The sequence below is a fragment of the Vombatus ursinus genome, unplaced genomic scaffold, assembly GCF_900497805.2.
Source record: "Vombatus ursinus unplaced genomic scaffold, bare-nosed wombat genome assembly UNPS02007612.1, whole genome shotgun sequence".
Taxonomy (NCBI): Eukaryota; Metazoa; Chordata; class Mammalia; order Diprotodontia; family Vombatidae; genus Vombatus; species Vombatus ursinus.
In genome coordinates, this window is record NW_020947390.1 from 11150538 (window position 1) to 11166769 (window position 16232).

The 16232-nt window shown below is 37.3% G+C and overlaps 1 protein-coding gene across 1 annotated transcript in view; it reads left to right on the top strand.

The window, feature by feature from the left end:
* The first annotated feature begins 897 nt into the window (after positions 1 to 897).
* Positions 898 to 16232, top strand: part of DDX10 (DEAD-box helicase 10) — a 308073-nt gene continuing 292738 nt past the window's right edge. Inside the window, exon 1 of the mRNA XM_027849599.1 lies at positions 898 to 1213. Coding sequence (XP_027705400.1) covers positions 968 to 1213 — 246 coding nt within the window. The 5' untranslated portion in view covers positions 898 to 967. The remainder of the gene's footprint in view (positions 1214 to 16232) is intronic.

Here is a 16232-nt window from a genome sequence, read left to right on the forward strand (position 1 = left end):
TTAGTGAGTTCCCAAACCCTGAAGATCCTTAGGCAAAGGCTGGATGACATTTGTTAACTATGTCATAGACTCTACAAAATAAGTTGTTGGTTCTCAAAGTGTGGTCTGAAGATCCCTGGGGCAACCTAAGAACTTTGAGTGGGTCCAGGAAGTGAAAAGTATTTTCAAAATGATACTGCCATAATTCTCGTATGAAAATATTCTGTCCTTTTCCAACCACATACCTGTGTGAGTTTGGATTTTTCTTCATATATTTCAAACAACACATCACAACAGACTGATTATAGAAGCAGATATGAGAATCTAGCTGTCTTCTATTAAGCTAGACATGAAAGAGATTTAAACAATATGTATTGCCTCTTCTCACTGATTTTTGTTTTGGAAAATGTGGTTATTTTTTCATAAAAACTACGTTTACATTTAATGGACCTGTTATTGTTATTTAAATTAATAAATTTGTGTATAAAATGAATATTTAAAAAATCAGTTTCAATTTTGAATGTGGTAAATGGCTACATAATAACTGACATAAATAAAAGTTATTTATTGTTCTCAATAATCTTTAAGATTGTGAATGGGTCCCTAGACGAAAAAGTCCCAGAACCACTACAACGAATACAGAGTGAAGTCCCGCCTACGCAGGTGCTACGGTGTAAGATACTATGTCAATCGCCCTACTCAAAGCAGCCCATTGCGCACGCGCGCATTTAAAAGCCTCCTTACACAGGTTATAAGCCCCACCCCTTCCGTATCTTCTACTCTCCTCTTCCTGCTGCAGCGAACCGAAAGCACCAATTGCTTCCCTACTCTCCTGTGTCGTCATTTTTACGTGCCCCAGTTTCAAAACGCTGTAGGAGTGGCTGCTTGCGACGCGCATGCGCGCTTGTCTCTCTAGCCCCACGCTTCTCTTGTTAGCCCGAGTTGTCTTGGGTCTATAGGGAGGGAGGTTTGAGTTGCGGTCGCCGCTATGGGCAAGCCGGCTTCCAGCAGCCAGGGAGACCCTGGGACCGAGAGCCGGGGCGACAAGAAATCTAAGGCCCGGAGCGAAAAGGAAGCCAGAGCCCGCAACGACCCGGTGTTGAATTTCGAGCGATGGAAGAAGAGACACATCCGCAAACAGAAAAAGATGAAGGAGCTGAGGAAGCAGCTCAAGAAGCCCGAGTGGCAGGTGGAGCGGGAGACCATCGGCCGCCTGACCACGGAATACGAGAAGGTGAGGGCCGGAGCCAGGGACAGGGCCTGGCACCCCCGGGGAGGGGACTATGGCATGAGGAGACCCACGGGGAGGGGACTCGAAGGGAGGGGGCGGGCGTGTCCTAACGAGACCCTCGGGGGAGGGGATAGATAGTTGAGGAGGTGGGGGGAGGGTGTCTTGGAGAGACTGGGCTATGGATTGTAGCTGGACTCTAGGGAGTCGGGGCTGGGGGCTAGCCTGAGGTAGGGGTTTGCACGAGAAGACCCCTGAGGCAGGGGGCTGTAGATGTTTCTTTTGTAGAGATGTTTCTTGAGCAACCCAGAAAATAGCTGGCTCTGAGTTCCCAGCGCTAGCCATTTTGGAAATGCCATCCTAGTAAACTTGGTAATCTAAGAGTGACACTGGGGCACACTTTCACTCTCTCACGTATAGTGCCTTTGGTGTGCGTTTGTGCATCAAACGTAAATGAATTCCGTGCTGAGTGACCTTTTTGTTCATGAGAAAATAGTTGTTGGAATGTTGAAGAGTTACGCTTTTAGATTCATAGGTATTTATTCATCATTCAGAACTTAGGAAGTGCCTTCTATGGACAAATTATGGTTTTAGGCATCCGTTTGGGGGAAAATAAAGTAAATAAGACATAGAGCCCCAGCTCTTGGTAAGAAGTAAAGAAGAGGATGGAATTGAGGTGTGTGAAAGAAGAGGGCTATGGCCTGGATATAAGCTAGGGAGGGGAAAAAATAGGGTTGTGGTGTTAGGAAAGAGGGTTTGGCATGGTCATCTAGAGGTTGGGGTATAGGGTTGGCGGTGACAGAGTTGGGGGATGAATGTTTCCTTGGGGAGATAGGACTTGACAATCAAAGGGAGAGGCTAAGATGAGATAGGACTGGCATGGAGAGAGTGTAGGGAAATAGGGTTGGGGGAATGGTGTGAGATAGTAGAGACAAGGAGGCTGGAAGAAGACAGTATTATGGAACTAATACATTAGGAGAAGTTAAGGTGTTAAAAAGGATATGTAGTGTGAGGGTTATAAATTCTGAGTAATGGGGAGCCATTGAGGCACCTGAAAGTAAAACAGGAATACAATGGTGTATTGATGGGTTCTCCAACTAAATTTAAAAGAATTTAATGTATAGAAATGGTACTGGCTTTAGGGGAAAATTTCTTTTCAGCTTGACATATGTTCTCTGTAAGGGACCCTATTTAACAGCAGCCCAAAAGCTGTTGTATTAAAATTGTAAAGTAAAGAGCAGTAGCTGCTTTCAGTTAGCTCTATAAATACTGTAGGTCTGTACAGGTGTATTGTTCTCAGGATCTGTGTTCTATCTGCCATATTCTGTCTGCCGGTATCTCCTTTTGAGTGTCTTATTTATGTCCATTTCTAACCTTTGTCACTAATTGAAAAGCTAAATTTTACCTATCTTGACCAAATGATCATTAATGGGTTTTTAGTTTATGTTAGAATTGAGTTTCTTAATTGCTCAGTAATTAGATAGAATATGTCATGAATTCCTGGAGATATCTTTTTTAAAATGCCTTAGGAGTGGATTTTGTATTCTACAGGTAACACTATATAGTGTCTCTATCTTTGCATAAAACACATTGAATATGGTACTAATTGCATGATTAATGAATGCTTGTTGCAGTATTGAAGTATTGTATATCTTTATAGACATTCATTAGATTAATGAAAGGTCACAAAGACATAGCACAGGAGAATGGGAAGTGGAGGGGGTGCCCTAAAAGAATATAGGCAATCAGTTATTCAAATAATTAATTAATCAATGAGTATTTATGAAGCACCTTTTTAATACCATACACAGTGCTAGGCACTGGAAATACAAATACAAAAAATGGAACAATACCTTTTCTCAATGAGCTTATGTTAGATCAGGGGAGTGTCTCTCTTCTCTCCCTGTTTCTCTCTTGTACATACATATACATATAATTATATGCAAAATAAATACAAATGAATAACATACAGAGTTAATAATAAAGCTGGATTGTGGGGTGGAGGATGAGGTTGGAGGGATATCAGTGGAAACAGGAAGGAATGACTTTAGGAGAGAAATTTAAAGATGGAACAGGACTTGGTTACTGAAGATTGGGGACAAATGAAAGACAAGATTCAGATAATTATGTTGTGAGTGTAATGGATAACATTGATGAGAAGATGCTAACATTGTCAGAAATGAGAAAGTCAACAAGCAAGCTTGAAGTGAATAGTACTAAGTTGTAACATTTTATGGTTTATACCAGTGGCCTCAAATTCAAATTGAAATGAGTGCTGCTAATCTATACTTAAGGATCCCTGTGAGCTGCATATTGACTTAGTTTTAAAATGTAATATTATCTACATTTTATTGTATTTTTATTTATTTTGTTAAATATTCCCCAATTACATTTTAATCAGGTTTGGGTTGTACTTAGGAGTGTTGTGCCACATGTGGCCTGTGTCATTTGATACATATAGTTTATGCTTTATTGCATTACCAGAAAGTTGGCCACCGGGTGTTGAATTTCTTTTGGCCACTCATGAAGGCATGTATAGCCTGTGATTGCACAAATTGACATAATCACACATCCTTGAAATACTTTATGAATGTTCCATAGTTGACTCATAATAATCCTATGAAGTTTGTAGTGAGGAGTTGTATTAAACAGGCTCTAGGGAAAAATAAAAGAAAAAAATAGTTATAGCAGCCAACTTTTCTGCTGCTAGTGAGCCTATGTGTTAGGGTGAATCTGCTTTTGCTATAGGAGGTTGCTGTTGACCTCAGCTTCCACATGTCCCAGTGTGAACATTTTGCCACACGATTCTAGAATCCCCTTTTCCTTACACCCCCAAGATGTCTATTCATTTTGCTCAGGCTGGTGGACAGTTCAGTTGGCCTTCCTTCCTAGCACTTGTCATCTATGTTCCCTTTGACTTTTCTGTATTTTTATAAGTATTACCTCCTCTTGGGCATTAGATTTCTTTTATTGCAGTCAAGGTGGCATTTAGCTTTTTTGGTTGGTTCATCACACTTGCTTGCTGATTCATATTGGAGGTTGTAATTAGCCTCCCTATATACCATCCCTTTACATATCAAGCTATTTTCCCCCCGTGTTAAATCTAGCATAAAGGAAACAGGAACAGACAACATGGACAATTGAGATACAATTAAATTTAAGCTGGAACTGGATGCAGATATCGAACTGAAATCTGCTGTCCTGCAATTTTTCCATTGTTCATCGGCCACCTAGCATTTATTAAGCACTTACTATGTCACATAGTAAGAGTTTTGGATTTGGAATGAGAGGACATGAGTTCAAATCCCAACTCTGCTATTTTACTACCTCTGTGACTTATCACCTAAGTTCTCTGGGCCTCATTTTCCTCATCTGTGAAGTGAGGGTGTTAGGACCTCTAGGATCTCTATCTCTAAGTCTTATCAACTCACATTTATGTAGCACACAAAGGCTTTTCCACAACAGCACTCTGAGGTAGATAATGCAAGTATGATTATCTTTATTTTGCAGATAAGGAAACTGAGGCTCAGAGAGATGTTGACTCAGTTTACCAAAACCTATTCTTGATGAGTTGACTGCCTTCTAAAATGCCATTGATTTTGCTTTCTGGTTTTCCTGTATGTCTGTTGGTTCTCCTTCTCTCCTCCCCGCTCCCAAAGTATATTTATGTATCTCAGTGTCCAGTATGTGAATATGTTTTCCATTTATATTATTTTATATCTTCTTTTTTCCAAAGAGAATATGATCTTACATCTTACAGAGTTGCTGTGAGGGTCAAATAAGATTATTAATATAGTAAGATACTTTGTAAATCTTCAGGTGCTTTGGACCTGTCCATTTACTATAATTGTTTTGGTTTGGGATGAACTCACACAGGAAAATGCTGTTTTTCCTAATCCATTTTTGAAAGCAAATGATATTTTTAAAACAGATTTTTGGGGAAAGGGAAGATAGAATTGTTACTTTGTATAGGGTGATTTATTTAAATTGTAAGGGTGATGGTCATTTGGTTTCATCATAGAAAAAACAAATTATATAGGTTAGTTCTTAAGGGCAGCAAAAAACATTAAAAAACTGTTAGGATAAAAAAATTATTGGGTGATTACTTAGTGTATTTCAGTGTAAATTTAATCTACACTTCTGTTTCATTTGCTTCTATTTTCTTAATTTTGGGTTTGGGAGGCATGGCTAGATCTTGTGTTCTACTGGTGTGTAGCCTTTGATAATACAGGGTCAATGTCATGTCACAGTGGGGCGTACTAAACTGTAGGAGGGGTTGTGGTCTAAGTTGATGGAGAGAGGGAGGGAGAGAGGGGAAAGGGAAGCGAATAAACATTTTTGTAGCACCTACTGTGTGCCAAGCATTGTACTAAGCACTCTTTCTGTGCTCTGTATTTATCATTTTTTACTGCTCAGTAATATTCTGTTACATTCATGTACCACAGTTTGTTCCCATTTGATAGGCATTTTCTTTGTTTCCAATCCTTGGTTATCACAGAAAGTGCTACTATAAGTAGTTTGGCTTGGTATACATAAGGACTTTCTTCTTATCAGTGGCCTACTTGTGGTGTAAGCCTATTGGTAGAATCTCTGGCTGAAATTGCTTTCCAAAATGTAATTCACAGCGTTACCAACAATGCACTGATGTGCTTGTCTTCCCACAACTCCTCCAACATAGACTTTTCTCATATTTTGTCACCTTTGCCAATTTGCAAATTGTGAAATAAAAGCCCAGTGTTGTTTTGTCTCGAATTTCTCTTATTATTAGTAATTTGGAGCATTCTTTCGTGTGGTTGTTAATAGTTTGCAGTTCTCCCTTTGAGACCTGTTTGTTCACACATCCTTTTACCACTATTGGGGAATAACTTTCTTTCTTATCCTAGGTACTTTAACTTTGTGCAGAAGCTTTTCAGTTTCATGTAATAAAAGTGATCTATTCTTATCTTTTGTAATTGTTTCTATCCCTTGTTTTGTTAAGAATACATCTTCTGTGTGTAGCTGTGAGAATATGTGATCTGTTTCTCTTCTAATTTTTTTTATACTATTTAATATTTAATCTTATTTAATATTAAGGTTTCATCTTCATTTAGAATGTATTGTGGAATAATATGGTGTGGAATATTGTGAAATATTTGTGTAAAGTGTTATGTCTAAGCTTAATTTCTGGCAGAGTGCTTTCCAATTTTTGAACTAGTTTTTGTGGGTCCTTTCCTAAATACTTATTATTTTTCAGTTTATTGGACACTAGTTGAGTTTCATTGCTTCTGATTCTCCCTTGTCTAGTATGTTCTATTTATCCACCTTTGTCAAAAATTTAACAGATATTTACTAAGTGTCTTCTATCTGTAAGGCACTGTGATATGTGGTTTGCAAAATCTCATTTTATCCTTACAACAACCCTAGGAGATAGATAATATTATTATTTCTATCTTACACATAAGGAAATTGAGGTAGCCAGAGGTTAAGTGACTTGTCTAGGGTCACATAGTTGGTAAGTTAGTGTTTGAGGTCAGATTAGAATTCAGGTGTTCCTGACTCCCAAGTCCAAGGCTTTATCCACTGCACTACCTAGTTGCGTCTATATTGCTTACATTTATATAGCTTTTAAGGTTTGCAAAGCACTACATGTGTTATCTTATTTGAGACTCAACAACTCTATGTATTTTTAAATTTTTAATCAGTCAATTAATCCACAATTTATTAAACACGCACTATATGCCAGGCACTGTGTGCTGAGCTCTGAGGACACAAAAAGAGGCAAAAGACAGTCTCTGCCTTTAAGGAGTTTACAATCTAATGAGGGAGACAATAATCAAATATATACAAAGCAACATATATACAGGATAAATAGAATATAATTAACAGAGAGAAGGCACTAGAATTAATAGGGGTTGGGAAAAGCTTCACAATAAAAGATGGGCTCTTAGTTGGGACTTAAAGGAAATCAGGGAGGTTTAGTAGGTGGAGCCAAGGAAATGAGGATTCTAGGCATGGGGGACCACCAGTGAAAATGCTTGGAGTAGAGAGATGGAGTGTCTTGTTCATGAAATTGCCAGGATTGAAGAGTTTGTGTCAGAGAGTGAGATGCAGAAAGACTGGAAAGATAGGTGGGAGCCAGGTTATGAAGCACTTCGAATGCCAAATAAACTATTTTGTATTTGATCCCAGAGGCAATAGGGAGCTATTGGAGTTTATTGAGTAGAGGGTGTTTGTGATATGATCAGTTCTACACTATAGGAAAATCACTTTAGTGGCTGAATGGAGTATGGATTGGGGAGAGACGTGAGGCCAGTGGACCCACCAGCAGGCTATTGCAGTAGTACAGATGTGAGGTGATAAGGGCCTGTATTAGGGTGGTGGCACTGTTAAAGGAGAGAAGGGGGGCATATTTGAGAAATGTTGCAAAGGTGAAATTGACAGGCCTTGGCAACAGATTGGATATGGAGGGTGAGCAATAGTGAACAGTTGAGGATGACTATTAGGTTGTGAGTGAGAGATTGGGAGGAGGATGGTATTGCCTTCTATAGTAATAAGGAAGGTAGGAAGGTGGGGAGTGTTTAGGAGAAAAGATAATGAGATAATGTTTTGGACATACTGATGTCTACTGTACATCCAGTTAGAGATATCTGAAAGGTATTTAGAGATGTGTGATTGATGGTTGGCAGGATAGGTAATTTGAGAATAATTATGGGAGATGATGAGAACACAAAGTGAAGTGATATATACAGAAAAGAGAAGAGGGCCTGGGACAGAATCCTCAGGAACAGCCACAGTTAGAGGGTGTGATATGGAAGATGATCCAGCAAAGATTACAGAGAAGTAGTGGTCATATGGGCAGAAGGAGAACCAAAAATCTAGAGAAAAGAGAGAATCAAGGACGAGAGAGAGAGAGCGATGAACAGTGTCAAAAGCTGCAGAGAGGTCAAGGAGAAAGGATAAAGAAAAGGCCGTTGGATTTGGCAACTTAGACATCATTAGTAACCTTGGAGAGAGCAGTTTCAGTGGAATGATTTTTAATTTTAATTTGTTAACCAATATCAGGTGGTTTTGATGATTGCTGCTTTATAATGGAGTTTGAAGTTTGGAATTAAAGCATTATCTTCTGCATGAAATCTTTCCTTACTCCTCTAGCTGCTAGTATCCCACCTCCCTACCCATCCCCTTCCAAAACCACTTTTTGTTCGTTTTGTATAAATTCTCTGTATACACACAGACATGTATATACATACATACATACGTGCGTATGTGTATATGTATGTATATATGTGTGTGTGTGTGTGTGTGTATATATATATATATACATACACACATACCTATATTCATACTTGCATATTATTTCCCACATTTCAATGTAAGCTTCTTGAGTTCAGGGCCTGTTTCACTTTTGTCTTGTGTCCCCAGTGTTTAGCACAATGCTTGGCGCATAGATACTTTTTTTGGGGGGGGTAAATTTTCTTATTTTAAACTTAAATACAAAATGAGAAAAGAAAAAAATGCCATATACATAGCATACCATAAGAGAAGATTCAATATAAAACAATAAATTTCCATTTGAAGAAAACCTATATAATAAATACTACACTTTTTTTAAGTTGCCCAGCTTTTCTTTGCTTCCATGTCAGTTTTCTTTTGTTTTCTGCTGTGTACTTTTTACTTTATTTTTTCCCCTCCCTCCCCATCCCACACTAAAGAAAGCTACAATTAAGTGTGGAGATATATATACACATACATATATATCTATAAATATACACATAGACACTCATACATATATACGCTTATTTCCTCCTGTCCTTTGTTTCTCTGAAGGTGGATAGCGTCTTCCTTAAGTCCGAAGTCTTTCCATGTTTTTTCTAAATCAACCAACTCATTTCCTTCATCACAGCAATATTTCGACCCAATAACATCTGAGAGATTGTCTATGAAAGTTTTTTCCCCCAATTTTCTGCATTTCTTTTATTCTTGGCTACATAGGTTTTATTTATACAGGAAAATTTTAATTTACAATAATTGAAATTATCCTTTTTACACTTCAGCAATGCTCCCACCGTTTAATATAGTTTAAGGTCTGATAACTGCTGAGTCTACTTCCTTTATATCTTTTCCCCCTGGTTTCTTTGAAGTTCCTGACCTTTTTTTCTTCTGAATGAACTTTGTTATTATTTTTCTAACTCAATAAAATAATTTTTTAGTAATTTAATTGGGATGATATTGAATAAATAGATTAGATAAAATTGTCATTTTAAAAATTATATTGACTTGCATAGATTCTTGGTAATTATTTATTGATTGGTTTTTATCTGTTTAAAGACTTCTCCATTTTCTTTTCCGGCTCACCTCTCTATATGCCCACTAACTGTGGCCGTCCCATAAGACTGTCTTGAGCCCTCTCTTCTCTACACCCTCTCTCTTGATAATCTCATCACCTCCCATGGATTCAGTGATTATTTCTATGTAATTGACTCCCATATTTATTTATCTAGCCTGTTTCTCTACTGAGTTTCAGTTCTGCATGTTAGTGGACATTTTGAACTGGTGGCTCCATAGCTATCTCAAATGAATGATATAAAAAACAGAAGTCCTCTCTTTCTCTCAAATTGTTCTTTTAAACTTTTCATTTAAAGGAACTGCTATTCTTCTGGTCTTCTAGGTTCACAACCTTCAAATCAACCTCAACTCCTCACTCTCCCTCACCTAACACATCCAGTTAGTTGCCACATTTTGACAATATTACCTCTGCAGCCTCTCTTGCACCTACCCCTTTCTTTTTATTGATACGACCGTTTCCCTTTTTCAGGCCCATATCACCTCTTGACTATACTATTAAAATAAGCTCATTGCTTTGCCTGCCTCAAGCTCCTCTTCCTTTCCAAACATTGCTACTGAAGTGATATTCCTAAAGCACAGTTCTGACCACATTAGTCTTCTATTCAGAGAGCTTCAGTTGGTTCCCTGCTACCTCTTGGATAACCTGCAGACTTCTCTGTTATTTAAAAAATTTCATACTTCCAGCCTACCTTCCCAGGCTTATTACATGCACATTATTCCATACACTCCATGTTTCCTTCAGACTTTCCTACTTGCTATTCTTCATACATGTCATTCCATCTTTGTCTCCTTTTAGCCAATCAGCAGGTATTTATTAAAAGTCTACTATGTTCCATGCAGTATGCTAGGTACTAGGAGTACAAAGACAAATATGCAATAACTCTTGCCCTAAAGGAGCTTACTTTCTGTTGGAGAAGGCAGCATGTATGTAAGTATAAACAAAATGTATGGGATACATACATATATATAAAATATATAAATAATAAAATAAGTAAAGGTAATTTGGTGAGAAGAAGGCAATAGAACTGGAGATTTCAGAAATGTTTTCATGTAGAAAGTGGCATTTGAGTTGAGCCATGAAGGGAACCAAGGGTTTTAAAAGGTAGATTTTAGGGAGAGAGCATTCCAGGCTTAGCACAGGCTGGATGTACCTCTTTCTTCCTTCCCGCACTTAAAATCTCTAGCTTCCCTTAAAGCTCAGGTCAAGAGCCACTTCTGTGTCAGACCTTCCCTGATCTTCCCAGATGCTAGATACCTTCCCATGTCTCTAGTACCTAGTATATCTTTTCTATTTACTTTTGTATACGTGTTGTTTCCCCAGTAGAATATGGACTCCTTCATTTTTGTCTTTGCATCCCCACTTCTTAGCACAGTATCTGGTACATGGAACGTGCGTAATGCATATTTATTGATTGTTGACTGCTGATCAGTAGACTGAGATAATCTTTCTTTCAAATGTAGGTATGGGGATGGAGAGATAATGGATGAGATGTTAGTGGTTTTGAAGCCATGTGTAGGAAGTTTAGAAGTTGAAATGCACATGATTTTTCAGGTTTTACTGTATTTGGAGGGAGTCTTTTTTCTCTCTATTTTACAGACAGATGTAAGCAGTTAAAGTAGAGAAATGGGAGCAGTTAAAGGAAAGGAATATTAAGTGAAGAAGAGGAAACACAGCATGTGAATCAAGTGACGGTCCTGGTAGGAATAGCAGAAAATGGGGGGAGGACGTTCGCTGTGGCTAGGATGAGGCTTAAAGCTTAACATCCTTGTAGAAATCGGCAAGCTTGAAGTACGTATCTGTAATCTTTGATTATAGGTTCATTGTTCTCACAGCTTCTTGTCCTGAACTTCGTTCTGCCCTTTACCAGTGGTGGCTTTTCGCATGAAAGAGAGTTACATGGGGAAGAGAAGAGTAAGGAGCCTCCCTGTAGGGAACTAAAGCATCTATTTTTTGTGGTTTCCACAAGTCCATTGGAATTCAGTTTGAAAACCAGTATTGAAACCTTAGTTTTCCTCTCCTTGACGTTTGTTTCCTTAAAAAAAAGAAAAAGAGCAAATAGCCTTGTATTACACTCAAAGGTCATGGCTGACAATACAGTAGTTGAACAATTTCAGTGTGCATTTGGTTCCTCGAAAAAACTGTATTTTCTCTCTGCAGGAGGCTGACACACTTGGGGAAGAGATGCAGTGTGTGTTTGTCTGTTTGTACTGTTTTTCTTGGTGTTTGAGAGCTAGGCTCCAGTTTGGCTCCTTTAGTGAGGAAAAGGCATATTCCCTAGGAAAACTAGTATTTGCTGATAATGGCAAAATGCATTAATCTAATCACCATTTGTCATTTTAATATTCTGGGAGGTTATCCTATAATTGGGTTCCCTTGCTGTTAGAGCTATAATAATTTTTGAATAAAACATTGAGAAATTCTTTTCCTGCCCTGGTGCCCATTTTCCTTCTCCCCCAACATTTGTTCCCTAGAATGAATTGTAGGGATTAGCAAAATATCTAGTGTGTTGTGCTTATAATATGTAAAGGCAAAGAGTAATCCACTCTGGGTTACATTGAGAATCTTGAGGAATATGGCATGAAAGTTGTAAAAATGTAATACATATCATCCCTGAAAAGCCTGGAGTGTAATTTAATAAATCCAACAAATGCAACTTTTTCCTCCTTTGTGAGTTATGAATGGTTTGACAGCACATTCCAGATCTAAGCAGCATCCCTTGCCTTCAGCATCTGCACTAAAATAGCTCTGCTTCTCAGAACTTGTAATAGATGCAGGAAATTGGGTTTATGTTACTGAAAAGCATTAGTAATGAATATTTGATGGATCTGAAGTTTAAGGGGAAACGAAATATTGCTTATTGTCATTGCTTTACATTTCCAAGCTAATGCTCCTATATTAGTTGATGCAAAAGCAAACAGCTCTAGAATTACAGAACTTAAAAGATTTGGTAAATCACCAGCAAAATTTGTTTAAAGCCATAACCAGTTTGTAATAACAAAATATATGTTAATCAACTAATTTCAGTTTATTTTTGAGGGAGCATAAATTGATTATTTCTCATCGTAGTTTGCAAAATGAAAAATCCTTGAGCAATGAATGCCACTCTCATTTCTGTAAATTGACATTATTTTAAATTAATGATTCATAAATCACTAGTGTGGTTATGATTTCTCTTTGTGCCAGCATTTTAAAGGTATATTATACTCACTGGAGCACCTTACACATCTATGGGAAACATGTGGGAGGAAGGTGAGATAGAAATTAGTGGAGAAGAATTCTTTTGGGCACAGAGATTTAGAGAAAAAAAGACCGTCCTTGAAAGCTTTCTATTCTTTTTGGGGAGACAGAACACATGGGAACAGATGTAGGAACACAAATAAATATAAAAAGTATAAAATATTTAAAAATTGGATGTGGAACTGCTGAAGGAATATGGAATGAAGATTTTTTTTAGAATCATAGAATTTTTTAGAGCTAGAAAGGGCTGGAAGAGCTATTTATTCTAACCCCATCATTTTACAAATGAGAAAACTCTAGAAACTGGTGTGTATTTATGTATATACGAATGTATGCTACTCTTGAATTAAGTAGGAGTTTAGGTTTCCACTTAAAGAACATTTTGGCTTGGCATATGAGAGAAATGTTTATTAAATAACTAATTGTTAATATTGGGGAGACCCAGGACTTTTTATTATGTTATGCATAGTTTCTTTTTAGAAGTTTTAGGATGAGCATCTTTCAGTGACTGTTTTGATGAGTGAGTGTTGTTTACATTTCAAATATTCTTGGTGCTAATTGCTTTTTTAGAGGAGATTTTTGTTTAAAAGTACAGACTGAGATCTTCTGCTTTAAGATGATTTGGGCATTCAAATATAGATCTTGCATTAGCCAGTCAGCACTTGGTTTCTGCTCTATCTTTATAGGGTGTGTAGCAAAGTTCCATACAGCTGCCAAACAAATCCTCCTAGAGCAAAAGTCTGACTGTCTTACTTTTTCTCCAGAATCTTCAGTGACTCCCAGTTGCCTGTAGGTTAAAATACTCCTTATTTAAAGTCTGGCTCCAGCCTACCTTTCCAGGATATTTTACATTTTTTTCTTTTTTAAAATTAAGAACTTAATAAATACGAAGAATTCCATATACAAAGGAAAACAGGAAATTTGAATTAATTTTATTATGAATAGCTTGTTTAATATATATGTATATGTACATATATTATAGAATTTAACATGATAGTACCAATGGTGCACTGCTTCTGGATAAGGTGTTTTGTACTTCATTCTGTTCATTTCTGTATATTTTTTAACATTTCACTGAGTCTTTTTTTTTCTTCTTTCACTTTTTTTAAAATGTATTTTTTTCTTTCTGCATTCACTTTTATACGATTTTGAGTTCCAGATTTTTTCTCTCCCTCCATCTCCTCACCTCTCCCCACGACAGCAAGTTATCTGATTACATGTACAGTCATATTAAACACATTTCCACATTAGTCATGTTATGAAAGAAGACACTGATTATTTTTTCTTTTCCTTTCTTGAATCTCTTTCCCTCTCTATTCACTTCCCTCCACAACTCTACCCCCACTAAATAAAAACTCTTTCTTTGTAACAAATACATATAACAAAAAAACATATTAAACAAAGCAAATTCATGTTGCTCATGTATGGATATGTCTCTTTCTGCAATTCTAGTCCATCGCCTTTCTGTCAAGAGTGGGAAGTATGCCGCATCATCAATTTTCTGAAGTTGTGATTGGTCAGTGCATCAGTGTTCTTAAGTCTTTTATAGTTTTGTTTTTCTTTTCCCTATTGTAGTCATTGAATAAGTTATTGTTTTGGTTCTACTCATGGCACTGTGCATCATTCATAAAAGTCTTCTCAGTTTTCTCTGAATCTATCCCCTTTTTATTTATTCCATGACAATCATATCCCATTATATTCATCTAGCATAATTTGTTTGGCCATTCCCCAATTGATGGGCACACCCTTTGTTTTGCAGTTCTTTGTTACAATGGAAAAGTGCTACTTTAAATATTTTGTTACATGTGAGTCATTTTCCTCTGATATTTTTGAGGCATATTCATAATAGTGGTATTGCTGGGTCAAAAGAGTTGCACAATTAATGACTTTTTAGGCATAGTTAGTTCACAATTTCACCAAAGACAAAGAGGAGGGCATTAGAGTACTTGCCCTCTTTCATAATTGCCATATTCCTTTTTTATCTTCTTTACTAATCTGATGATTATGAGGTAGAACCTCAGAGTTGTTTTAATTTGCATTTGTCTTATTTTTAATGACTTGAAACATTTTTTCATATGATTGGTGGCAGCTTGTACTTCTTTTGAAAACTGCCTGTATATATCTTTTGATTACTTACCTATTGGTATTGGTAAATGACTCTTGTTTTTATGTATTTGAATATCAGACCTTTATCAGAGAAAGGCACTGTAAGATTTTTCTCAGTTAACTCCTTTTTTAATTCTAAATGGATTGAATTTATGCAAAAACTTTTCTTTTTATCTCTCGTTTGGTCAAGAACTCCTCTTTAATCCATAATTATGAAAGGAATCTCCTTCCCTTCTCTAATTTGTCTATAATATGACTTTTTTATATCTAGATCATCTCTCTACTTGGAGTTTATTTTGGTGTATGGTGTGAGATATTGCTCTAAACCCAATTTCTGCCAAATTGATTTTCAGTTTTCCCAGCAGTTTTTGTTGAATCATGTGAGTCCTTACCCCACTGGTTAGTGTTCTTGGATTTATCAGACACTATCCTTCTAAGTTCCATTGCTTCTGGGTTTTGTGTGCTTAGTCTGGTTTATTGATCAACTTTTCTCTTTTTCAACAAGTACGAAATAGTTTTGATGATTACTGCTTTGTAGTATAGTTTGAGTTCTAGTACTGTTGGGCCTCCTTCCTCCCCCACTCCCACCACTTACTTTTTTTTTTTTCCCATTATTTCCCAGAGGGGACTGAGGTAGGCAGATCATTTAGGATCGTATTTCAGCAGTCCAGGTGAGAGGTAACAAAGGACTGAACTAGGCTGGAGCCATTTGAAGGGGACACCCTTGAGAGATATTGGAGAAGCTCTTGGTGCTCCTTCTAGCTCTTATAAGCAATGCATTTGAGATTGGCCTTTGCATCTTTCTTTTTTTTCTATCTTTAGTTCTTCTGAGCTGCTAGTATAATTTCCTATGATGATTTGGAGTACCACACTCTTAGTAAATACTATTTACTCTTGTGGAACTGAGTAATTGGTTTTTATAACTGTAATGCGTTCACCATTCCTGCAAAATCTACTTCAGCTTCTTGTATGTGTAGTAAGGAGTAGGAGGGACCACAGGAGTAGAGGTGAGATAAGCATATACTAAGGTCCTTTTGACCACATCAGAAGTTCCCTATTGTATCTTTGACTTTGTAGACCCTTGTTAGTGTTAGTAGGCAGTGAAGTTGGGGAAAGTAGAAGGGCTTTGAGTTTAAAAGTGAATACCTGGCTACTTGTAAGATCATAGGATTTAGAGCTGTAAGATGTCCTAGGCACCATTTAGTCCAGCTCTGTCATTTTAGAAATGAGGAAGGCCCGGAGAGAGATCTTCCTAGGTCACACAGGAAGAAGCAGAGTCAGGATTTGAGTCCAGGTTCTCAAACTCCTTGCTATTTGCATTAGGCCACTGCATTTTGTCTGCAGTCCCATTCCATG